This window comes from Microcaecilia unicolor, chromosome 9, assembly GCF_901765095.1.
Source record: "Microcaecilia unicolor chromosome 9, aMicUni1.1, whole genome shotgun sequence".
Lineage (NCBI taxonomy): Eukaryota > Metazoa > Chordata > Amphibia > Gymnophiona > Siphonopidae > Microcaecilia > Microcaecilia unicolor.
The window spans coordinates 133,224,111-133,248,924 of record NC_044039.1 but is presented as its reverse complement, the minus strand read 5'-3'; the positions used below and the strand labels follow the sequence as shown (position 1 = coordinate 133,248,924).

Sequence of the window (24,814 nt, the reverse complement as noted above, 5' to 3'; positions counted from 1 at the left end):
AATCCTTTAGCATGCAACTAAGAGGGGACATAGCCATGGACGGGGAATGGGCGTTCACTAGAGAGTATTATGGAATTTGGGGGATCCGAACCTAATTTATGTGCCAGGTTTTACACCAGTTTTCGTGCCCAAAAATGGGTGCGGATCCTGGAGGTATGTACTATTCTGTAAATGGCATTCAACTTAGAGCCAGTAAGCAAGTCAATCACAGTGAGGGTAACAAAAGAAGGAGCAGCAGACATCCAAAAAAACAGTTGGTATACAATGAAAAAACGATCGGACTCTGCCTAGTTTGTACTCCGCAGAGTCCAAGCGTTTTTTCATTGTGTACCATTAGCAAGCAGTAAGGTATTAGACACCACATGCATTCCATAAAGGCTAACTAAGCATCACCATACATCCAATAGAAGACTCCTGAAGAAGGCCTTTTTAGGCCGAAACACGACTTGTGTCGCGTCTCGGATGTTATAATAAAGCCAACTGGTTTTTTGGACATCGTCTGCTGCTCCTTTTTTTTGTCACCCTCGCTGTGTTTGACTTGTTTGCGTGACTGCAAGGGTTACTGTTCTTCTGTTTGTTTGCCGTATCCAACTTAGAGCACCATTTATAGAATAGCTCTGAGATTGTTTTTTCTTCTGTGTCCAAATTTGGGCACCATTTAAAGAAATCCCCCCTATATGATAGTCCTTCAGTAGCAGCTTGTATAATAAAATTATGGTATACCACTGTTGGTTTTAGTAACATGATTGTTGTATATATGTTTGAAGTTCTTTTTGTGTTGATACGCCATAATTGTACATGCCAGTTTTTTAAAAATTATTCAATGTTTATTATTTACACAGTCTTATGTTAGCTGTACCTCATACATTTATTCATTTCAGCTAAATTACAAGTGATACTACTCTATGCTTCCCTTCCTCCATCTCCTTATATTTGACATAAGCAAACAAGCCATACCTGAGTGAATAAGCAACAATGTGAATTCCCCCTAAAGGTATTTTACAGGAGTTTCTTCCCCTCCTCTCGGAAAATCTCTGCAAGCCAATCACATAATCGGATGCAATTTAGCTGAAAAGAAAAAGGCAGACCCCACTAGGGGAATGCTGCCAACTGGAACAAAGGGGAAGGAAGGGAGGGGCGGGGAAGGGGGGCTAGAAGGAGCTAGGGTCAGAGAATAGGTCCAGGGAGAAAGTAAGGAAAGGGTTAAAAAAGGCAAAGGGCAAGGAAAAGGAGGAGGGGCGTGATAGACAATAAAAGGTACAGGTGAGGGATCAGGCAGTCCTTTGAGCTAGCCAGTGTGAGAAGAAACAATTTAGCTGAAATGAACAGTTACTATGTATTTATTCATTTTGTCTAAATTCCATCTGGTTATGTGATTGCTTTGTAGACTTTCCAAGAGGAGAGGAAGAGCTCTTTCCATACAACCAGGGCTAGATCAAACATTAGGCGCTAGGCAGGTTCCTAGGGCAGTAGCTTAAGAGCAGCTGGAAAGCAAGACGATAGATCCTGACAGCCACACAGACTCAAAAAACCATCAACACCCAGTTGAAACTGCATTTTTATAGGATGTTGGTGCAATGGTCATGATTGTCGAGTTTCATTACCAAACTTTTGGGGGTAGGAGTGGGGGCTGCAGGCTAAGGACCTGAAAGTAAATTGCTTTGGAGTGTTGGACTGAAGGTACACCTACCCTTACACCACCTCTGAATACAACACCTATAGCAGGAATTTGCATTCTTTGCTTGTTTACTTATGTGTAGCATTTTTGCTTTGCCCAGTATAAGGAGGTAGGGTGGGGAAGAGTAGGATAGTGTCACTTGTAAAAAAAAAGAGGGAATGTGGCTTAATTAAAGTAGGGGGAAAGCCAGGCATCCAACTCTTACCTGAGATTCATGTCTCCCTTGCATGCAAAACATAAGATGTTGGAGAGGTTTCCACCGGGACAGCAGCCGCAGATAAGGACTGCTAGAGATTCAGTAGGGCTCAGTTGGAAGATGTTGGCCAACGCAAGGGCTGTTAGGGGCATAATTCCATACTGAGCTATTACAGCTATACCAATCCCTTTTGGTTTGGTAAAATGAGCTCTGATCTTGGATATCTTCATGGTGCAACCCAGTGACATCATGACGATGAAGAGGACGATCACAGAGAGGACATCCAGGGCTTTACTGATAACCCTCTGGCTAAACAGGAAGGGCTCCGTATTGTTGGGTGAAACGGGATCCATTTCAGTCATGTTCCAATCTGTCCTGTTTATGTAGATTGCACTGGTGCCATTCATTGTGCATATTCTGTATCCATCTACAGAAGACTGGGTTAAGTACCAGAACAGTCTTCCTCAGTCACGCTGGGAGATTTACTGGGGCTGTGTTTTGCCTGAAAATAAAGCACCACTTCTTGGCAGCGACACAAAATATCCAATAAAGTGAAACTGTTTACCCGTCTTCAGGGTTTCTTGGAGCATTTGCAGTAGTTCAGGAACTCAGCATTATCTCTGCTCCCTTGAAGACCAGACTTGGAGTTCTCTCCGATCACGGGCATGTCTGCATTTGGGAGAATCTTGCTGCTCAGCAAAGTAAATCTGTATCCTGCTTTTTTATTTGTGTCAGCGGGAGGGGTACATCACCTGACCCGGATTAAACATATACAATTTTCCTATGGAACAGGGTAAGGATGGCTTTTCTTTCTGTTACACCAACCCTTTTGTAAATGATCAGAAGAATGAGAGGATTGGCTCAAAAGTTCAATCGGAGAACGTCAAATAAGGGATCAGAAAAAAAGAAAAGCTGAATCCTTTTTCTTTAGCCAGAACTTCTCCAGCCCACTGGTGGTAAATTAATAAAACAGCCCTGCAATTCAAGAGGATACAACTCTGTTCTTAGAGCAAATTTAAATTCCTTGAAGGTTCTCATTCTTGATTTGTAAACAGGCAGTAGCTTTAATTCTGTGTCAGGCTGGAATATATTTGTCGTCCTCCGTCTCTGTTTTTATTTTTTTAACTCTTCCTTTTTTCTCTTCTCAACACACACATATCACACATCTTTATTTTCTAGACCAATCAGGATTTTTCATTTAATTTCTTTAAAAATGTATAAACTACATATTGTCACACATCTAGGCAGTGTACAGTTATAACATTCATAAAAAATACAAAGAAAGCATACAGCCATACAAAACAATAAATTACAACAGGGGTGTAGCCAGGGGAGTAGCCAGACAGCCAATTTTGGGTGGCCATGGACCTCCCTGCCGATGACCCTCTTGACTCCCCTCCTGCCGCCAACCCTCCCCTGCTGCTGCCGTCGCCTACCTTTGCTGGCGGGGGACCCCAATCCCCACCAGCCAAGGTCCTCTTCTTTCGGTGCAAGGCTTCATTCTGTTTTTGTGAGTCTGGCGTCCTGCACGTTGTACGTGCAGGACGTCAGACTCACAGAAACAGAACAAAGCCTTGCAGATCAGCTAGCAACGAAACCTTGCGCTGAAAGAAGAGGACCTCGGCTGGCGGGGGTTGGGGGTCCCCCGCCAGCAAAGGTAGGCGATAGCGGCTGCAGGGGAGGGTTGGCGGCAGGAGGGGAGTCAAGAGGGTCATCGGAAGGGAGGTCCAGGGCCAAATCTATGGGGGCCCAGGCCCCCATGGCCCCACGTAGCTATGCCACTGCCCTCTACCCTCAAACACAAAATATTAAATACTCAGGTTGTGGCACTCTTGCTGTGGCTAGTGGGGATCCCCAAATTGCACCAGCTGAAGATTTCCTCCTCCTCCTCAGGCAGCCAGTGCTCTTCCAAATAGCAGCTGGCCCTGCTTGACTTGAGCTGACGCTGTTGCCAGTAGTCCATACATGCTCAGTGCTTCCGCATGGGTGAAAACTGAGCATGTGCAGAGGGGCTGGTGCGTCGTGCCAGCTGCCATTTGGAAGAGCATTGCCTGCCTGAGGAGGAGGAAATCTTTAGCTGGTGGGGTTTGGGGATTCCCACCAGCCACAGCAAGAGGGCTACTCTTTTGGGTGGGCCTGAGTCCAAATTGAGTGGGCTGTGGCCCACCCAGGCCCACCTGTAGCTACGCCACTGGGTGTAGCCATTAGAAGACCTGCAGGACTACATACTCCAATTTTGGCAACACAGTAATCATTTGCTCCGGGTAGCAGAAAAAGTGGCATCAGCCCTGGCAAGTGCTTGAAATAATCAAGTTTTAAATATTTAAAACTGTTACCCGTAATAAATGACAGCTATTGTGGAGTGCTTAGAGATCAACTGTCAGGTGTAATTGAAAATATTATTTGTTGATAAGAGTTTCAGACCTATGTGCCTAGTGCGCCCCCCAGGTTAACCTTGGGCCTACCCCAAAACATAAGTTTTGACTATGCCACCGCACCTCGAATATTGTGTTCAATTCTGGTCACCGCATCTCAAAAAAGATATAGTGGAATTAGAAAAGGTGCAGAGAAGGGCGATGAAAATGATAAAGGGGATGGGATGACTTCCCTATGAGGAAAGGCTAAAGCGGCTAGGGCTCTTCAGCTTGGAGAAAAGGTGGCTGAAGGGAGATATGATAGAGGTCTATAAAATAATGAGTGGAGTTGAAAGGGTAGATGTGAAGTGTCTGTTTATGCTTTCCAAAAATACTGGGACTAGGGGGCATGCAATGAAGCTACAAAGTAGTAAATTTAAAACGAATCGGAGAAATTTTTTTTTCTCTATGTGTAATTAAACTCTGGAATTCGTTGCCGGAGAATGTGGTAAAGGCGGTTAGCTTAGCAGAGTTTTTAAAAGTTTTGGACGGCTTCTAAAAGGAAAAGTCCATAGACCATTATTAAATTGGACCACTATTTCTGGGATAAGCAGTATAAAATGTGTAGTACTTTTTTGGGATCTTGCCCGGTATTTGTGACCTGGATTGGCCACTGTTGGAAACAGGATGCTGGGCTTGATGGACCTTTGGTCAGTCCCAGTATGGCAATACTTATGTTCAAGAGCCAAAAGGACATACAACAAAATATAGCAGTCTATCTCATGAAAAAGAAAACAAGCAAACAAAAAAAAACCCATAAAACAAAAAAAGCTTTCACAGTACAAATACAAACAGAAACAAAATGCAAACTCACAATCTACTAATTATGAACATTATTAAAGCTGATTATATGCCTTCTCAATGAAAAACGTTTTCAATTTAGCTGGTCAGCCGATAAATATTGCAGCTAATCAGCTATGTTGTGTGACATAGCCGGTGACCAGGCTAGCTGCTAAGCACTAATATTCAGCCTCGCACTGAATATTAGCGCTTAGCTGGCTTAAGGCTATTTAACTGGCCAGAAGCCATTTCTGGCCAGTTAAATAGTGCTCAATATCGGGCGGTTTGAGGTTGTGGAAATCAGTATGAAGGTTAGGAACCTTACATTCCTTAGGGCCTCTGTTACCAAACCACGCTAGCGATTCCCAGGCGGCAATGCCGATGAAGCTCATTGACAGTGAATGGGCTTTGTCAGCATTACCGCGCCAATAATCACTAGCATGGTTTGGTAAAAGAGGCCCTTTATTTTCCTAACACACATCTTATTTCTCCTGTTTATTATTGCAGAATTAACTCTGTGATAAACTGCATCTCTCAAATGTAGAAAATATTCTTGTTTCTAAATTGTATCAAGTAACTTCAGTTGCAGGACCGGCCCAAGGCAAGATGCTACCTGAGATGGAGCTAGGATGCTGCTGCTGCCTAAGATGCTGCCCCCCTGGGCCGAGATACTGCCCCTTTCCTACCTGCTGCCGGCACCCGGCATCTGCCCTTTGTGGTGTTACCTGGCAGCGATTCCCATATGCTGCCCTGCCGCCGGCACCCGCCTCTTCCTTTTACTACAGCTGCCAGAGCCTCTGATGAAAGAGGAAGTTACCTCAGAGAGACGGCCGCAGTAAAGGGAAAAGGCAGGTGCCGGCAGCAGGGCAGCGTATGGGAATCACTGCCGCTGCTGGGTAACACAGGGAAGATGCCGCTGCCGGGTAAAGCTGGGGAGATGCCGCTCCTCAAGAGTGCCGCCTGAAGCCCTTGCCTCAGGTGGTCTAATGGTCAGGCCACCCTTGTTCAGTTGCAAGTGAGCAAACTAAGGTCTCCCTAGTGGGAAAAGATCCTTCCATTACAAATTTAACTGACTTCCTAGGATCTTCTCAGGATTTGACCTCTACAGGGGCAACCTAGGTTGTTACTTTTACAAATGAGATAGATAAGATAACAAGGCTTTTTTTTTTTAAAGATGCTCTTTATTGTAGTTATTAGATAATGATTTTTCCTGATGTCTACTAAGTTGACTCAGCAGAGAAGAAGGCAGCCTCTACAAATGAAACCTAAGGTTTTACCTGTAGGTACTTCTTTTTTCCTACATTTCCAGTGTGAATGTTGTATTTCTTATCAATGTACCAATGATATTTTCCTTGAACCTACTCACCTGGAGGCTTTTTGTTAGATAAGCAAGTAGTCGAGCATTAGATGATGTAAGTTATCTTGATGTTTTAGTTTCCTTTTTTTTTTTAATAACAATGATATGTAGCTCGATTAATTTGAATTGTGTTTTTTTGTGCCTTAATTATGTGTGAGGCAGCAATCATCCATAATGTGGTGTGTATTGATTTCTCTATAAGTTCTTATGGAAGAATTTTTATTATCTTCTTTATTTCTTGTTATTTCCTTCTCTATTGTAAAAATTATAATTTAAAAATAAAGTAAAAAAAAAAAGAAAGAAGAGAAAGGGGAAGAGAACTAAGAAAGCTCTGGCTCAGCTCGGAGAAATATGAGAGAAGTGTTCTGGAAGGGTGGAGACAAAGGAAAGCCTATAAGCCCACAGGAAGCACAGCCCATATTTGGAGAGTCCGGGAGGAGTAAGGTCACTTTTCCTAATTGAGAGGGGGAGGAGATAGGCTCACATAAATGGAGAGTTAAGGAGGTGGGAGGGATTTTAAAGCCTTTAGACCCATAAAAGAACTCCCTAGAAGAGAAGCAGGCAGAAGATGAAATGGGGGAGAAGAAGAATGACCCACAGCATGCTGAGGAATGACAGCCTGGCCTATAGAGCATGGAAATTGATGCCAGGAAGTACAAAAAGGAGAATGTACCTACCTTTAAGACTTTAGTCATGGACTTTGAAGTTTGTGGTTGAACTGGAACTAACAGCCAAGGGTGGAGGACAGGACTGTGAGATCATGCTGAGGTTTGTCCTGTCCAGGGTATTGTGGCTGTTGAACTGAAACTCCTGAATTCTTTGCCTTTAAGGAGTGTCAGTCTTGTATTTGAGCATAGTTCAATAAAGCTGACAAAAGCAAACCCTCAGATAAAGGGCCAGTCTTTCCAGTTGAAAGCTGATTTGCCTAAGAGATGGAGTCTGATAGGCAGATGATCAAAAGCAAACACCGGCGCTACAGGCTGTTAGCACCATACTAGCGCCGGCGTTTGCTACTGCCCCATGATTAGAGCCCTCGAGCGCGTGAAACAATGCGCTTGAGGGCTCTTTGCACAAGTAGCATGCAAATGCATGCTAAACAGGGCTCAGTGCATTCATCGCCAATGATCAGCGGCCAGTGCGCCAAAATTTGGGTCGCTGGCCGCGGCAAACCCTACACCAGCTCTGAGCTGGCGTTATGGTTTGCAGATCATTGGGGAGGAATGGTGAGCCCTGTCCAGCATGCAGTTGCATGCTGGCAGGCCCCCGTTCCCCCCCAAAGCAAACCTGCCAAGTGCCAACAGGGGGCTGGAGGTCCGGAGGACCTTCAGTCCCCCTGACGATCCCAACCCCCCAGGTTCAGGGAGGGCTGGAGTGGGGCTGGGCAGGGCTACAGACCATATAAGGGAGTAATTCCCTTATATGGTCTGTAGCCCCACCCAGCGCATCCCAGGATGCGCTGGGTGGTGCTGGGTGCCACCATTTTGCGGCGGCATCAACCCAAGGCTACCTCCCTCCTCCAACTAAGGTAGGGGGGCCGGGAGGGGGTTGTCTTTTACGCTGGACCACCAGGTATCGTCAGACAACGCTTTGGGGGTGGGTTAGGATGGGCTGGAAGTCCGCTGGACCTCCAGCCCCCCTCGTCACTCGCTGGGTGGGAGGGGGTTTGACTGGCGGCCACTAGACCACCAGGGACCATTTTCTGGGGGTTTTGGGGGGGCTGGAGACCCACCGGATCTCCAGCCCTCCCTGAACCTGGGGGTGGGATCGTCATGGGGACTGGAGGTCCGCTGGACCTCCAGCCCCTGTTGCTCGGGGCAGGGGTAGTCAGGGCCTGGTGGTCCCATGGACCTCCAGCCCCTGTGTTTGACAGGTTTGGGCTTTTGACAGCCCAGACCTGTCAGACAAGTGTGGGAGGATTGTGCTGAGCGCATGCTCAGGCACAATTCACCCGCACTTCTACCCCATGATCAGAGATAATTCTGCTGCTTCAATTTGCATGCATTATCTCTGATCATCGGTGCGGTAAAGCCCCGCGCTGTTCCAGAGCTATTTTAGAGTGCTGTTTGGAACAGCGTGGGGCTTTTGATCATCTGCCTGTGAGACACTAGTTAGCATAAACCCATGGACCTCCAGCCCCTGTGTTTGACAGGTTTGGGCTTTTGACAGCCCAGACCTGTCAGACAAGTGTGGGAGGATTGTGCTGAGCGCATGCTCAGGCACAATTCACCCGCACTTCTACCCCATGATCAGAGATAATTCTGCTGCTTCAATTTGCATGCATTATCTCTGATCATCGGTGCGGTAAAGCCCCGCGCTGTTCCAGCGCTATTTTAGAGTGCTGTTTGGAACAGCGTGGGGCTTTTGATCATCTGCCTGTGAGACACTGGTTAGCATAAACCCATGAACTTAAGCATTGTTGTTGCTTGTGTGCCTTTGCTAGAAGAAGTACTGGTGATGAAGTGTCAAAAGGGGTTAGCTATTCTCCAATTAGGTGAAAAAACAGAAGCAGAACACTCTGCAAACATACCACAAGCAGCAAAACAAAGCAGAGGTAGTCCAGAGAAGGAGAAGGTTCAAGTTTAGTCACAAGTAGATTTATTGAGAATTGACCTGACTTGGCCATGTTTCGGCACTCACACCTTCGTCAGGGGTCAAAAACAAACTTCTCCTTGACACAGAAGTAAGTGGCATGAATATGTGTACATCCGATACGGGATCAAAAGTAAATACTCGCTGTACTGTCAGTGTCGCAATGCTATTTTAATTGCAAAGTGCGCAGAAATTGTTCAAAGTCAATCATATCGGAAATGAACAAAATACAGGCCATGAGATAACAATGCTACCTCTGTTAAACTTCTTTTAGATAAATTGATCACCACTGATTCTGTGACCTGGTTACTGGTCTGTTTTTGGAAAGGAGAGAAAGACCAATCGCCTTCTTCAGATAAGTTATATTGTGTTTTGCGGTTTTCATCTTGCAGTAATGATGTTGTTGGGATCTTAAAGAACAATTGGGCAATTGTAGAAGCACAGTCTATATTTGAACATTGTGATATGCGAGTAGCATTCTCTAGAGATTAACATTTAAAAGAGATTTTGAGTCCAGCAATATTTCACACTGAACATTCTAAAAAAGACAAATTTATTCCACCAAAAGGTCATTACAAGTGTATGTCTTGCAGTATTTGTTAGTTCACCTTACAGATAAAAGAGTTTCAGAATCCTTTGGATGGAAAGATGTACAGTTTGAAACAATTCACCAATTGTAGAACGGAATTTATGATATACGTTTTACTGTATGTTGACATGGCCACCAGAAATTTAAAGACTAGGATGGCAGAACATAAATCCAATTTAAGAAGATCTAAATTAAATGAACCTTTAGTTGGGCATTGCTTAGATTACCAATATGTTTTTAAGGATTTAAGATGCTTTGTATTAAATGTTGAGCCCATTTGGGAGTGGGGTGGAGACCAGGTCAAGAGATTATTAAAAAGGAAGCAAAATGGATTGATAAACTAAGAACTATAAGCCCACATGGGTTAAATCAACAAATTGACTGGAATGTCTTCATATAAATTCATATCATCATTGGACACTGTATGTATGTTTGTCCTGTGGCATTTATTACTGTCTACATGTAAGATCAGTTTTTTATTAGGAGTTGGGCAATGTAGGACGAGGATGGAGGAGGACGAGGATGGAGGAGGGTTGGAGGGGATCTCAGGTCGGCTGGCGGGGGTTGGGGTCCCCTGCCAGCAAAAGTAAGTGACGGAGGGGAGGGTTGACGGCGGTAGGGGGGCCAGGGCAAAATCTGCGGGGGCCCAGGCCCCTGTGGCCCCATGCAGATACGCCCCTGTTACATAGTAAAAGAAAGCATATTACATGGTAAAGAATACAGTAATAACAAGGAAATGTAGGAACAGTATTATAAATTGTGATGGTCATAACTACTTACATTATGAAAGGTATTACAAAGGACATGTGAAAAGAACGTAATGAACTAGAATAGGGAAGGTAGACAAGGATATGATAGGTGGAAGGGAAGGAGAATGGGAGGGAAATGGCTCCCTATCCGTTTTCGCATCCTGTTCAAACTTCTTCTACTAACCTATAAATGTACTCACTCTGCTGCTCCCCAGTATCTCTCCACACTCGTCCTTCCCTACACCCCTTCCCGTGCACTCCGCTCCATGGATAAATCCTTCTTATCTGTTCCCTTCTCCACTACTGCCAACTCCAGACTTCGCGCCTTCTGTCTCGCTGCACCCTACGCCTGGAATAAACTTCCTGAGCCCCTACGTCTTGCCCCATCCTTGGCCACCTTTAAATCTAGACTGAAAGCCCACCTCTTTAACACTGCTTTTGACTCGTAACCACTTGTAACCACTCGCCTCCACCTACCCTCCTCTCCTCCTTCCTGTACACATTAATTGATTTGATTTGCTTACTTTATTTTTTGTCTATTAGACTGTAAGCTCTTTGAGCAGGGACTGTCTTTCTTCTATGTTTGTGCAGCGCTGCGTACGCCTTGTAGCGCTATAGAAATGCTAAATAGTAGTAGTAGTAGTAGGATTAGATCATCATAATTAGTGGGTGGTAACTGAGAGAGGATTTATAAAGCGCAAGCGTGGTCTTAGTGAATGTAACAGCGCGGACCTGAAATGGTGCTATTGGCTGTGAATTTATAAAAGTGTAAAACATACGATCGAGTAACTTGCACAGATTTGGAAACATAATCTACTTGAGAGCTCCAAAACAAATAAGTACATAAGTACATAAGTAATGCCATACTGGGAAAAGAACAAGGGTCCATCGAGCCCAGCATCCTGTCCACGACAGCGGCCAATCCAGGACAAGGGCACCTGGCAAGCTTCCCAAACGTACAAACATTCTATACATGTTATTCCTGGAATTTTGGATTTTTCCAAGTCCGTTTAGTAGCGGTTTATGGACTTGTCCTTCAGGAAACCGTCCAACCCCTTTTTAAACTCTGCTAAGCTAACCACCTTCACCACTTTCTCCGGCAACGAATTCCAGAGTTTAATTACACGTTGGGTGAAGAAAAATTTCTCCGATTTGTTTTAAATTTACTACACTGTAGTTTCATCGCATGCCCCCTAGTCCTAGTATTTTTGGAAAGCGTGAACAGAAGCTTCACATCCACCTGTTCCACTCCACTCATTATTTTATATACCTCTATCATGTCTCCCCTCAGCCGTCTCTTCTCCAAGCTGTATAGCCCTAGCCTCCTTAGTCTTTCTTCATAGGGAAGTCGTCCCATCCCCGCTATCATTTTAGTCGCCCTTCGCTGCACCTTTTCCAATTCTACTATATCTTTTCACACCACCATCCAAAACATTGCATTACGTTTGACTTATTCATTAAAAAGATTGGGTAGTGTTTCTTCTTATTATGAAAAACTTAATTGGCTTCCAGTGCAGGCCAGGATATTGTTTAAATTTTCCTGCTTTATTTACAAAGTTGTGTATGGTTTAGCTCCATCATATCTCTTGGATCATTTTGACTTTATGCAATAATCTAGAGTTACCAGAACATTGGATTTTTATACTTTCCCTCCTTTAAAGAATTTAGGACCCCGTTTACTAAGCCGCATTATAGGCATGTTAATGTTTTTAACGTGCGTTAACCGTGTACATGCCTACAATATTCCTATAGGCACCTACATGGTTAGCACAGGTGCTAATTGTAGGCGCATTAAAAATGCTAATGCGCTTTAGTAAACAGGGCCCTTAAGAAGAATCAGATTATTGGACGCTCTTTTCATATCAAACAGTTCGTCTGGATAAGACAATGAGGGGCACTTTTACTAAGCCGCGTAGGCGCCTATGTGCGCCCAATGCACGCCAAATTGGAGTTACCACCTGGTTACCGCGTGGCCCTTGCAGTAATTTCAATTTTGGTGCGCATCCGCTATGTTCGTCTGAAAAATATTTCTTATTTTTTGGTGTGGAGCAGCTACGCACGTCAAGTGGCATTTGATGTGCATAGACCATTACCACCCAGTTACCATGTGAGACCTTACCTCTAGGTCTCAGACCCAAAATGGATGTGCGGCAATTTTCATTTTGCCGCATGTCTAATTTTGGCAAAAAATTTTAAAAGGTATTTTTTGTAGGTGCACTAAAAAAGAATTTTGCGTGCGCCCAAAACACGTGTTTACACTACTACAGGCCATTTTTCAGCGCACCTTAGTAAAAGGACGCCTTATAGATTTAATGTTGACAAGGATTAATTAGGGTCAATTTTGTAAACAAATTAAGACCTATTTATTTAGAAAGTTTGTTCTAAATTATAAAGATTAGAATATGTATGTTAAGCAGTATTTAATTTCTTTTGTTTAATGTTTTGTATCTCCTGGGAATGTCCAGTTTTCTTAGAGCACGTGATCTGCATTGAATTGAACCAAAAGGTATATGGTGGAATATAAGTTTATTGTTAATGTTAATATGCAGTGTGCATGTGTGGCATTTTGTAAGATACTGTGCGATTTTGAAAGAGAGCTTGAGGAGCTTGTAACCTGTGGCGAGTTAGTAAGTCCGATGTGTTTAAATGTTGATATAATATTTTTTAAAAAATTATGTTTTTGCATTTATGGAGTGCTGCATAAAATGTGAGCTTGCTGGTTGACCCCTGATGAAGCTGCCATACAGCTGTGAAATGGGTCCGTCTTGGGAAGATTAAGATAAGTGCAAGCTTTTGTTGTTAATTGCAAAGTATGGTATTATAAAAAAATTATTTTCAAAACTAAAAAAATTAGGGCCCTGTTTGCTACGCTGCGCTACAGGCATGCTAGCGTCTTTAGCATGTGTTAATGCTACAGACACCCATAGGGTTATAAGGGTGTCTCTAGTGTTAGCGCGTGCAAAAAATGCTAGTTCGTCTTAGTAAACAGGGCCCTTAATGTTGATTGGAGTAGAAGTGGATTAAAGGCTTTTCTAGGATCAATGAAAGAGAACGGAATCCTTGATCAGTAGATAAAAAGTGAATACATTTTCTGCTGGGTTGCTGAGATCCTTTTCCTCTGAATTCACACACATTGGCTTTTTCTAAAGATCTGTTTTGGTTGGGATTTAGGATGCTACCAAAGATGTAGCCTTATAGGAAATGCAATTTGAGATTATACACGGTGCAAAACGCAGTCAGGGACCCTTTTATACTCATTTTTAGACTGCACCAAGCTTGCCAGGTTGTGGATGGTGGCCCTTAACTTGACAGAGTTGATAGTACAGGTTCTGGTAAACGGGAGTTACAGCCTACTGTTGCTTGGCGATAGAGATCCCCCTGTTGGCTAAAAGAATTCCAGAGGTGAAACGCAAATTTTTTCAATGTTGTTCTCCTTGTGAAGAGACTTGCCCTGAAGTGACTTCATCACCAATGTCCTTGAAGTGTTTTTTGCACAATCCTACTGTCCATTTGTATCTTAAGTACATAAGTATTGCCATACTGGGACAGACCGAAGGTCCATCAAGCCCAGCATCCGATTTCCAACAGTGGCCAATCCCAGTCACAAGTACCTGGCAAGATCCCCAGAAAAGTAGTTTAGTTTTCAACCTAATTCTCTATCCCTTTTAAACTGGAAATTGTAGCCTGGGCTGCCTTATGTTTCTATGCTTATTTCTTACCCTAAATATTTTTATTCAGATTGTAAACTGAATTGTGGTATAGCAAATAAAATGAAATGTGAAATGGGTAGAGGAAAGGGACCCGCCCCCACAGTGCTGGGTGCAAATTTAAAACAAAGCTAGATGGATGTTGTATAAAGAGATGTGGTTCCACATTATGAAGGCTAACTCCTGAGATCTGGCCAGGTGCTACCCCTGGTAGCAGACATGACTGTGTGGCTGTGAGGTGTGTGTATGTGTGAAGAAAGTGGGAGGAGGGATGGGGGTTGAAGGGCATATAATGGATGGAAAAGGTATGGGGGATATATCAAACAGGGACCTGTTTCAATTAGTCTCCTCCTTGTTCAAGATTTAGCTTTTAGTGACTTATTGATAATTATCTTTTATCTTGTATTATGGATTGTGCATTTGTAATCTGAATTTATAGGGGCGTGGAAGTGTATTCACAGTCCGTGTTTGAGTCACGGTTTGTTGTAACATCTCCAATGCCTCAATAAAAATATCTATATTTATATCTATGTATGGATATAGATATAAAGAAATGGAAATTTTTTGTATCACTGCATCTTCTTCTTTGCTCTACGCTCTCCTATTTCTTAACTTTTCATGACAGTACTGAAAAGAGGCAAGCTTTCTATTGTAGCCTCAGTAATTTATGCATCGCTTCTATTCATTCCTGAGTTTGGCATCTAAAAGGCTGGTAATTTAATTGCTTAGGAAACTTGCTGAAAGCAGTATGGAATGTGAAAGGGAAACTCTGCTTTCTGTATCCTTGCCACTGTACACCAGAGGACAAAAATGAGCAGGAATCTAAAAATGTATTCAACACATAAGGGTAAGGGAAGGGGGCAGTGCATAGACTGCAAGAAGTTAACTATGTAGAAGCCCATCAGGTCCTGGAAAAAGTAGTCAGAGTATGGATGTCAATGGATATATGGCAAAATATTTATAGTAGACTGGTAGATGTGGATCTTTGACTTCTATACAAACTTGATTAAATATGTTATTCTGAGTCATCACAGCTGAGGAGATGTGGGTTTTCATGTTCTAGTATTCATGAATATTAAATCAGTGAGAATAAATACTACATCTAATGGATGGGCAATGACAATTCAAAGTGATAAGGGAAGGGATATGAGCCTCAATAGTGGATAAGTGTAACTCCCCCCCTCTCTTTTAGACAGGGCTGCCGAGAGACTGAGCTGGGCCTGGGGCAAGGCTGCTCCCCCAATCGCTACTCAGGCCGCCGATGCCCCAGTCCCCACCCGCCCATCCCCGTCAATAGCCCCCCTCCGTCCGCCACCAGGCTCCCTGCATTCAAATCAGCAGCGCCTCACCTGCGTGTGAAAGCGTAGCAGCAGCAGATTGCCTCCCTTCAGGCCTTCCCTCCCTGTGGCCCGCCCTCGTCTGATGTAACTTTCTGTTTCCGCAAGAGCCGGTTGGTAAATTTTTAAAGCTCTTGCGAGCCGGTTGTTGTGGCAGGTGAGCCAGCTCCCAGGGGCGGGGCAACCTGGCGGTAAGTGAGGTAAGCATGGCAGGAGGGCACCACAAACCATGCTTACCTCATCTCCCACCGCTCCGGGGGGGGGGGGGGGGGGAATTTAAATTGTTTTACCTCCATTTCAGTGATGCAGTCAAACCCCGTCTCTAGCCTTCACTTCGTTCCCGTCAGTGTCCTGCCTTCTTCTGACGTCATTTCCTCTTTCCTTGAGGGCGGGACATTGACGGGAATGAAGTGAAGGCTAGAGATGGAGTTTGACTGCGGCTGCTGCGACGGAGGCAGGGGAGCGAGGAGAATCGTTGGGTGGGTATGGATGGCTGAAGGAGGGCAGGGGAGCGGAGAGAATCGCTGGGTGGGTATGGATGGCTGAAGGAGGAGCAGGGGAGCGGAGAGAATCACTGGGTGGGTATGGATGGCTGGAGGAAGGGCAGAGGAGCGGAGAGAATCGCTGGGTGGGTATGGATGGCTGGAGGGGGGGCAGGGCAGCGGAGAGAATCGCTGGGTGGGTATGGATGGCTGGAGGAGGGGCAGGGGAGCGGAGAGAATCGCTGGGTGGGTATGGATGGTTGGAGGGGGGTATGGATGGCTGGAGGGGGGCAGGAGAGAGGAGAGAATCGCTGGGTGGGTATGGATGGCTGGAGGGGGGACAGGGGAGAGGACAGTTGCTGGACATGGATGGAGCAGAGGGAAGGGAGAGAGAAGAAATGCTGGACATGGTTGGAGGGGTGGGAAGAGTGAGGAAGGAGATGAGATGAGGGAACAGGAAGAGAGGAGAAAAACTGCACATGGATGAAGAAAATAGGCAGAAGCTGGATCCACTGGACAGTCAAGTCTGCGGAGGACCAGAAATGAAGAAGAAAGGAGGAAAGGAAAGAAATAAATGGAAAGGAAGCCCTGGAAACGGAGTTAAGAGGACAGATAGCAGCAGAATATGATACTGGGCCAGCATGATCAGAAAAACAAAGTCACCAGACAACAAAGGTAGAAAAAAATCATTTTATTTTCATTATAGTGTTTGGAATATGTCCACTTTGAGAATCAGGTGCTCAACATTAAAAGTTTATATTTATTTATGGCATTTTATCCCACATTAAACATGAATTAGATTGGAACCTGGGATCATAAAATATTTTTTTTCCTGGAGTAATGCATTGGCCCCCCCCAGGCTCTCTCCCTGGCTATAGCCAGCTGTGCAATTTTTTTTGGGGGGGGCGCAGAGGTGGATCGGGGAAAGAGCCTGTTAAACATTTACCAGCACACCACTGCCTATTATGTATGAGTCGAACATCAGCATTAGCTCAACGTAGTTATAACCTGTTAAAGAGGCAGCTATACTCATATACTTATGTATGAATAAGTAAGAGCTGTGGTGATTGAGGGAAGACCTTAACAGTTTAAATGCTAAAATGTTTTTATACTGGCAAATACATTTTCTGATTATCAGGCTTATTTTCGAAAGTGATCGCCGGCCATTTCCCGACATAAATCTGGAGATGGCCGGCGATCTCTCAAAAGCGGTGAAATCGGTATAATCGAAAGCGGCTTTTTTGACAGCATCGCCGCTTTCCCGTTGCCTCGCTGGTGAAAGTTCAAGGGGGCATGTCGGTGGCGTAGCGAAGGCGGGACATGGGTGGGCATGGGCGTGGCTACCAGATGGCCGGCTTTTGCGGATAATGGAAAAAAAGCGGCGTTAAGCAGTATTTCGCCGGGTTTACTTGGTCCTTTTATTTTCACGACCAAGCCTCAAAAAGGTGCCCCAACTGACCAGATGACCACCGGAGGGAATGAGGGATCACCTCCCTGTAGTCCCCCAGTGGTCACCAACCCCCTCCCACACTAAAAAAATAAAAATAAAAACCTTTTTTTACCAGCCTGTATGCCAGCCTCAAATGTATGCCAGCCTCCCTGACAGCAGTATGCAAGTCCCTGGAGCAGTTTTTAATGGGTGCAGTGCACTTCAGGCAGGCAGACCCAGGTCCATCCCCCCCTACCTGTTAAACTTGTGGTGCTAAGTGTTGAGCCCTCCAAACCCCCCCAAAACCCACTGTACCCACGTGTAGGTGCCCCCCTTCACCCATGAGGGCTATGGTAATGGTGTAGAGTTGTGGGTAGTGGGTTTTGGGGGGGATTTGGGGGCTCAGCACCCAAGGTAAGGGAGCTATGCACCTGGGAGATATTTGTATATTTGAAAAAAAATTGTTAGAATTGCCCCCTAGGGTGCCCGGTTGGTGTCCTGGCATGTCAGGGGGACCAGTGCACTACAAATGCTGGCTCCTCCCATGACCAAATGCCTTAGATTTCGCCGGGTTTGAGATGGCTGGCATTTTTTTCCATTATCGCTGAAAAACAAAACCAGTGATCTCAAACCCGGCGAAATCCAAGGCATTTGGCTGGGCTAAACCGTATTATCAAAAAAAAAAAGATGGCCGGCCATCTTTTTCGATAATACGGTTCCGGCCAGCAGTTGCGCCAGCACCAAAATAGATCGCCGGCGACGTTTGATTACGCCTCTCCACGTCAATTGTTTTGTAGGACCAAACCCTGAGGCAGGTTCCCGAAACATGGACCATGTCAGGGTGGGTATGCTTATATTTCACTAAACTGCAAATAAAGTTAAGTAGCATTTTATTAAAAACTTAAAATTTTTCAAAAGGTTCTAGAATTTATTAAAAGTTGGAAGACCGATGATGACTTTGGTGAGTCACTGGGCAGCGATCCCAGTGTGAAATAAGTAACTGCTGAGGTCTGTTGGGCTACGTCCATAACTTTAATGTTCTTATTATGTTAGTGCTGGGCTTTGATACTACTTAGATTAAGCGTTAAATATTTAAAACTACTGTGGTTACCCCTCCTTTGCAAAAATGCTTCTAAGGGCCCTGTTTACTAAGGTGCGCTAGCATTTTTAGTGTGCGCTAAACGCTAGAGACACCCATATATTCCTATGGGTGTCTCTAGCGTTTAGCCCGTGCTAAAAATACTAGCATGCCTGTAGTGCGAACAGGGCCCTAAATGTTTTAGATGCATTTTTATATGTTTTAAAAGGAATATGGTTACCTCTTCCCTATTTATTTCTTCAAAAAAGGCTATGAAACATCAATTTTTTTACAAAAGTTGTGAAACAATCTTTGATATCTTGTTGATCTATATTGGTTGACATATCATTGTTCATATTTTATATACTTTTCAGTTTTAGACTCCTGATGCAGGCCATCTAGCGAAACACGGCCCGTGTCGAGTCAGGTGAAAATTCTGATTAAGGGACATTTGGGCACTTTTGGTTTATTGTTTTCATCACCTCCACTGTTCCTTTTTTGTTTTTGTGAAGGATTTTTCTTCTGTTTTCCTTCATTTGTATCCATGTTTTAACAGATCCTTTGATCTGAATTCGAGGAACTCATAACGGAAAGAGGTTTCAGTATTGTCAAATAATAATACATATATATATATATACTCTATCCTTCAGATTCAGTATAGGTCACCCAAATTTGGGCGTGAATCACAGATGAATGCATAAATTAATTAGGAGATAACAATTATTGGAGTTAATTGGCACTAATTAGGAGTTACGCATGCATCTCCTCTATGCTCTATTCTATAACATGCGCATCTACATTTCATAGCGTGCAACTCAAAAGGGGGCATGGATTAGGAGCGATGTTATAGAATACTTGGATTTGTGTGCCCGACTGTCATCATTTGGATGCAAGCATTTACTCCAGCTTTTGGAAGGCATGTGCCAAAAGTTAGGCGTGGAGTGCCCTCTACAGAATACTATCTTAGCATGGATCACAACAGCACCTAACTGTGGGCACTATTTGCTGAATCTTGCCCTATGGGGTAGTTTCTATATATGGCACCTGAAATATCCGCGAGGTAAAAAAAAATACACCTAGGTGCAGGGCCGCTGAGAAGGGGGTGGCATTGGGGGGGGGGGGGGGGGGAAAATCCCTGGGCCCGGCCTCCAAGGGGGGGGCGCGGCGTTGGGGTCTCTCTCTCTCTTGCTCCTGACAGGCCCCAAGTGATTGGGTCCCGACAGGAGCAGGAGAGAGAACTCCAGCACCGGGCCCCCCTCTAGCGCTGCTCTTCGCTGGCTTCTACTGCAGTGCCGAGCGGCTGCTTTTCTCCCTCAGGTGCATGCTCATTTTTGAAACCGAGCATGCACGACGAGAGAAAAACAGCAGCCGCAGGGGCAGTGCAGGAATGGAGTGAAGAGCAGCGCTGGATTCTTCCACTGCCGGGGCCTTGGGATCTCCGCCAGCCCCAAGGTACCTCAGTTGTGGCAGCGGCGATCCTGGGGGGGAGGGGGGCAGGAGCGATAACGATCCGGGGGGTGGTGCTCAGGGGGGCGGCAGCTTATCAAATAAGTATTTCTCTATGGCTTTGTACTTGCATCCCAGACTATATTGAGAGCACCATATTCTTCTGTCGTACTTAATCCCTTGGCTGAAAAATGACAGCAAATGCCTTTAGCTTGAATTATCTGTTTTATGTTATTGTTCCAGTATACTAATTTATTGGCCCTTTCACAAAGACGGGGTAGTCTCTACATGCCTGCAATGCTCGCCAAAATGAGACTACCACCAGGCTAGCGTGCCCCCTGGTGATAATTTCAGATTTGGCGCATGCCCATAACACTGGGACAAATTATTTTTTTGATTTCCTACTCCGCACGTTTCTGATGTTAATATACAGTTGGTATGTGCTGACCGGTCACCGCGCGTGTAGCACGTGAACCCTTAGATCCATGGGTGGCGTTAAGGGCTCAGGCCGTAAATAGACACATGCTGGTTTCAATTTTACCACAGGCCCTTTTCCCAGCCCATTGAAAAAAATCCCTTTTTCCCAGATGCGGTAAAAACTGGCCCAGCAAGCACCAAAAACACGCACCCACATTACCGCAGGCCACTTTTTGCCATGCCTTAGTGAAAGGATCCCTTAATTCTTATATGATTAGAAGCTTTTTATCTTTTGATATTACCTTCTACTAATTTCTGTTAAAGAAAAAAAATGACTTTAGCTTTTTGGGGCCCTTTCATAAATACCTATGTTGCCTTTCTATAAATGAAGTTGTGTTTATATACAGTGGGGGAAATAAGTATTTGATCCCTTGCTGATTTTGTAAGTTTGCCCACTGACAAAGACATGAGCAGCCCATAATTGAAGGGTAGGTTATTGGTAACAGTGAGAGATAGCACATCACAAATTAAATCCGGAAAATCACATTGTGGAAAGTATATGAATTTATTTGCATTCTGCAGAGGGAAATAAGTATTTGATCCCCCACCAACCAGTAAGAGATCTGGCCCCTACAGACCAGGTAGATGCTCCAAATCAACTCGTTACCTGCATGACAGACAGCTGTTGGCAATGGTCACCTGTATGAAAGACACCTGTCCACAGACTCAGTGAATCAGTCAGACTCTAACCTCTACAAAATGGCCAAGAGCAAGGAGCTGTCTAAGGATGTCAGGGACAAGATCATACACCTGCACAAGGCTGGAATGGGCTACAAAACCATCAGTAAGACGCTGGGCGAGAAGGAGACAACTGTTGGTGCCATAGTAAGAAAATGGAAGAAGTACAAAATGACTGTCAATCGACAAAGATCTGGGGCTCCACGCAAAATCTCACCTCGTGGGGTATCCTTGATCATGAGGAAGGTTAGAAATCAGCCTACAACTACAAGGGGGGAACTTGTCAATGATCTCAAGGCAGCTGGGACCACTGTCACCACGAAAACCATTGGTAACACATTACGACATAACGGATTGCAATCCTGCAGTGCCCGCAAGGTCCCCCTGCTCCGGAAGGCACATGTGACGGCCCGTCTGAAGTTTGCCAGTGAACACCTGGATGATGCCGAGAGTGATTGGGAGAAGGTGCTGTGGTCAGATGAGACAAAAATTGAGCTCTTTGGCATGAACTCAACTCGCCGTGTTTGGAGGAAGAGAAATGCTGCCTATGACCCAAAGAACACCGTCCCCACTGTCAAGCATGGAGGTGGAAATGTTATGTTTTGGGGGTGTTTCTCTGCTAAGGGCACAGGACTACTTCACCGCATCAATGGGAGAATGGATGGGGCCATGTACCGTACAATTCTGAGTGACAACCTCCTTCCCTCCGCCAGGGCCTTAAAAATGGGTCGTGGCTGGGTCTTCCAGCACGACAATGACCCAAAACATACAGCCAAGGCAACAAAGGAGTGGCTCAGGAAGAAGCACATTAGGGTCATGGAGTGGCCTAGCCAGTCACCAGACCTTAATCCCATTGAAAACTTATGGAGGGAGCTGAAGCTGCGAGTTGCCAAGCGACAGCCCAGAACTCTTAATGATTTAGAGATGATCTGCAAAGAGGAGTGGACCAAAATTCCTCCTGACATGTGTGCAAACCTCATCATCAACTACAGAAGACGTCTGACCGCTGTGCTTGCCAACAAGGGTTTTGCCACCAAGTATTAGGTCTTGTTTGCCAGAGGGATTAAATACTTATTTCCCTCTGCAGAATGCAAATAAATTCATATACTTTCCACAATGTGATTTTCCGGATTTAATTTGTGATGTGCTATCTCTCACTGTTACCAATAACCTACCCTTCAATTATGGGCTGCTCATGTCTTTGTCAGTGGGCAAACTTACAAAATCAGCAAGGGATCAAATACTTATTTCCCCCACTGTAATTACTAGTAAAAAAAAGGCCAGTTTCTGACACAAATGAAACAGGCGCTAGCAAGGTTTTCCTCGGAGTGTGTATGTTTGAGAGAGTGTGTGTGAGAGTGACTGTGTGAGAGAGAGAGAGTGAGACTGGGTGCGAGTGTGTCTGTGAGAGAGAGAGAGTGTGTGTGTGAGCATAAGAGTGTGTACCAGGGCCCCCCCTCCCTCTGAGTTCCAGGTTCATCCCCCCTCCCTCCCTCCCTCCCTCCGAGTTCCAGGGTTGTTGTCCCCCTCCCTCCCAGGGTCGTCCCCTCCCTCCCTTCCTGCCTCCGAGTTCCAGGGTCGTTCCCTCCCTGCCTCCCTCAGAGTTTCAGGGTCCCTTCCCTCCCCTGCATTATGCTCTCTCCCCTGCATTCATCCATATGCAGGCAACGTCCTCTGTGCCCTGCCCCCTCCATCCATCCATGTGCAGCATCTCTCCCCTGCCCCCTCAACCTCCCTCCGAGTTCCAAGCCCCCTCCCTCCCTCCCTCCCCCCTCTGAGTTCCAGTGTCCCCTCCCTCCCTCCCATTTCCAGGGTCCCCCCTTCCTCTGTCCCTCCGTCCGTCCCTCCCTCCCAGTTCCAGGGTCCCATGGAACTGGGAGGGAGGGGGGACGGAGAACATTGGAGGAGTGACGTCAGCAGGTGGTTACAATCCGAGCGACACACATTGGAACGTTGGAGGAGAACGTTGGAGGAGTGATGTCAGCAGGTAGTTACGATCCCAGTGAGACACATTGGAATGTTGGAGGAGCAAATTATTATATTAGATTTTAATGATTCGCCTGTGGGTAGCATTTCCCTGTGCAGATTGATTTTATTATAAATGCCAAAATGTCACATTTTTGATTTGTATGTACTTGCCCCAAGGTAGAACAAGGCCTACCTCTGTATTAGTGCAAATCCTATACTGTGCTGACATGATTGCTGATTCTTCTGGTATCTGATCCCGACATTCTCCATGGATAGCACTATAAGCGGAAGCAGTAAGCCGACCTATTTATTGCACATATTGGTGGGGTTGATGTCACTGAAAAATTACATTCTATTGCTCTGTTCTGCACTGATGTGCAGGAATACTGTTGCTGTTTCTTACAGGTGATCACTAATTCCTCTAGTACCTGTTCCTGATAGTCTCTATACTGTGCTGACATTACTAGAAGCAGAAAGCCTATTTATTGCACATTTTGGCAGTGTTCACACTGTGGTGGCATGTGCTATGGGCGTGCGCCGAGATGTGCTCCTTGGGCAAGCTGGAGCAAATTCATGGCAAGGTCCTTAAAGGTACCATGGTGGCTTATTTTCTGCTTAGTTTTTTCTCTGTTTTATGCCCTTTTATTGAGGTTTTAGTATTCTGGGAGAGGCTTACTCAGCGGTTTACACAGCTTTTAATTTGCTGCCCATTCTCAAAGATGAGCCACCACTCTCCTCAAAGATGGGCCACCACTCTCCTCAAAGATGGGCCACCACTCTCCTCAAAGATGGCAGTGGTCAGAGGACAAGCAGGTAAGACAATTGATAACATGTTCATTTTCTAGCAATTGTTCTCCATCTGTTTCTAAGTTTCTGGTATTACAAATTAATTACAGGTCCTTACGATCAAAGACCTCCCTGGTTCAAGAATTAGTTAACTCTACTCACACCAACATATTGGGCTTAACTGAAACCTGGCTTAATAGAGGAGAGGAAGCCTACCTACCTTGCCCTCTGCCTCACTCCAGATTACTCCACATTATCAGTTTCAAGATCTTCTAGAAGAGGGGGTGCAGTAGCCATTAAATACTCACAATCTTTATTGGTTTCTGAGATTTTCTGTTGACATAATGAGGAACCCAGAACAATCAAGATTGGTTCTGTCACTCCATTATACCTCGTACTTTTCTATTGTCTACCATCCTTGAATACCTAGATGTGGGACACTTTTTCTCAGACTATGGCAGACACAGCAGTTCCTTTCCTCAATCTTTTGGTATTAGAGGGTTTTAATGTACATGTTGATGACCCTAATCATTATACAACATCTTAGTTTCTGTATTTGATAGAAGATGTTGGCCTTTTCCAGCATGTTATATCCCCACTCATGTAGCTGTACACATGCTTGACTTAGTTATGATCCAATGATTCTCATTCCTCTCTCTGAGGAATCTCTCAGTAGTCACATGATCAGACCACTCACTTCTTTCTTTTATGTTGTCTTACCCCCATGCCTTATATTGCTCTGATTGGCCAGCGGGTTCTTCTTGTAATTTACTTAGGGTGGACCTTGATACTAGTCTAGCCTTTTTTTCTTTACTTCCACATAATTTCTCCTCTCTTTCACTAAATGAACTGACATCCTCTTGGGAAGCCTCGTTGGGCTATGCTCTAGATACTGTAGCCCGTTACTTTCTTATCCTCCTTATGACTTACGTAAGCAGCCATAGTTTTACCTACAGTAGGCTTGCAGTTATTGAAATTACAGGTTAGGAGAGCAGAACAACTCTGTAGGAAATGTAAATCACCAGCATCGTTAGAGTTATATAAGGTGCATCAGAGGTTTTACATTTACCATCT

General features: G+C 44.9%; 1 protein-coding gene across 1 annotated transcript in view; it reads right to left on the bottom strand.

Moving 5' to 3' along the window:
• SLC10A1 (solute carrier family 10 member 1) overlaps window positions 1-2,554 on the bottom strand; it is a 51,711-nt gene extending 49,157 nt beyond the window's left edge. Inside the window, exon 1 of the mRNA XM_030215157.1 lies at window positions 1,884-2,554. Within this exon, the coding sequence (XP_030071017.1) occupies window positions 1,884-2,281 (398 nt within the window). The 5' untranslated portion in view covers window positions 2,282-2,554. The remainder of the gene's footprint in view (window positions 1-1,883) is intronic.
• Between the last annotated feature and the right edge of the window lie 22,260 nt (window positions 2,555-24,814).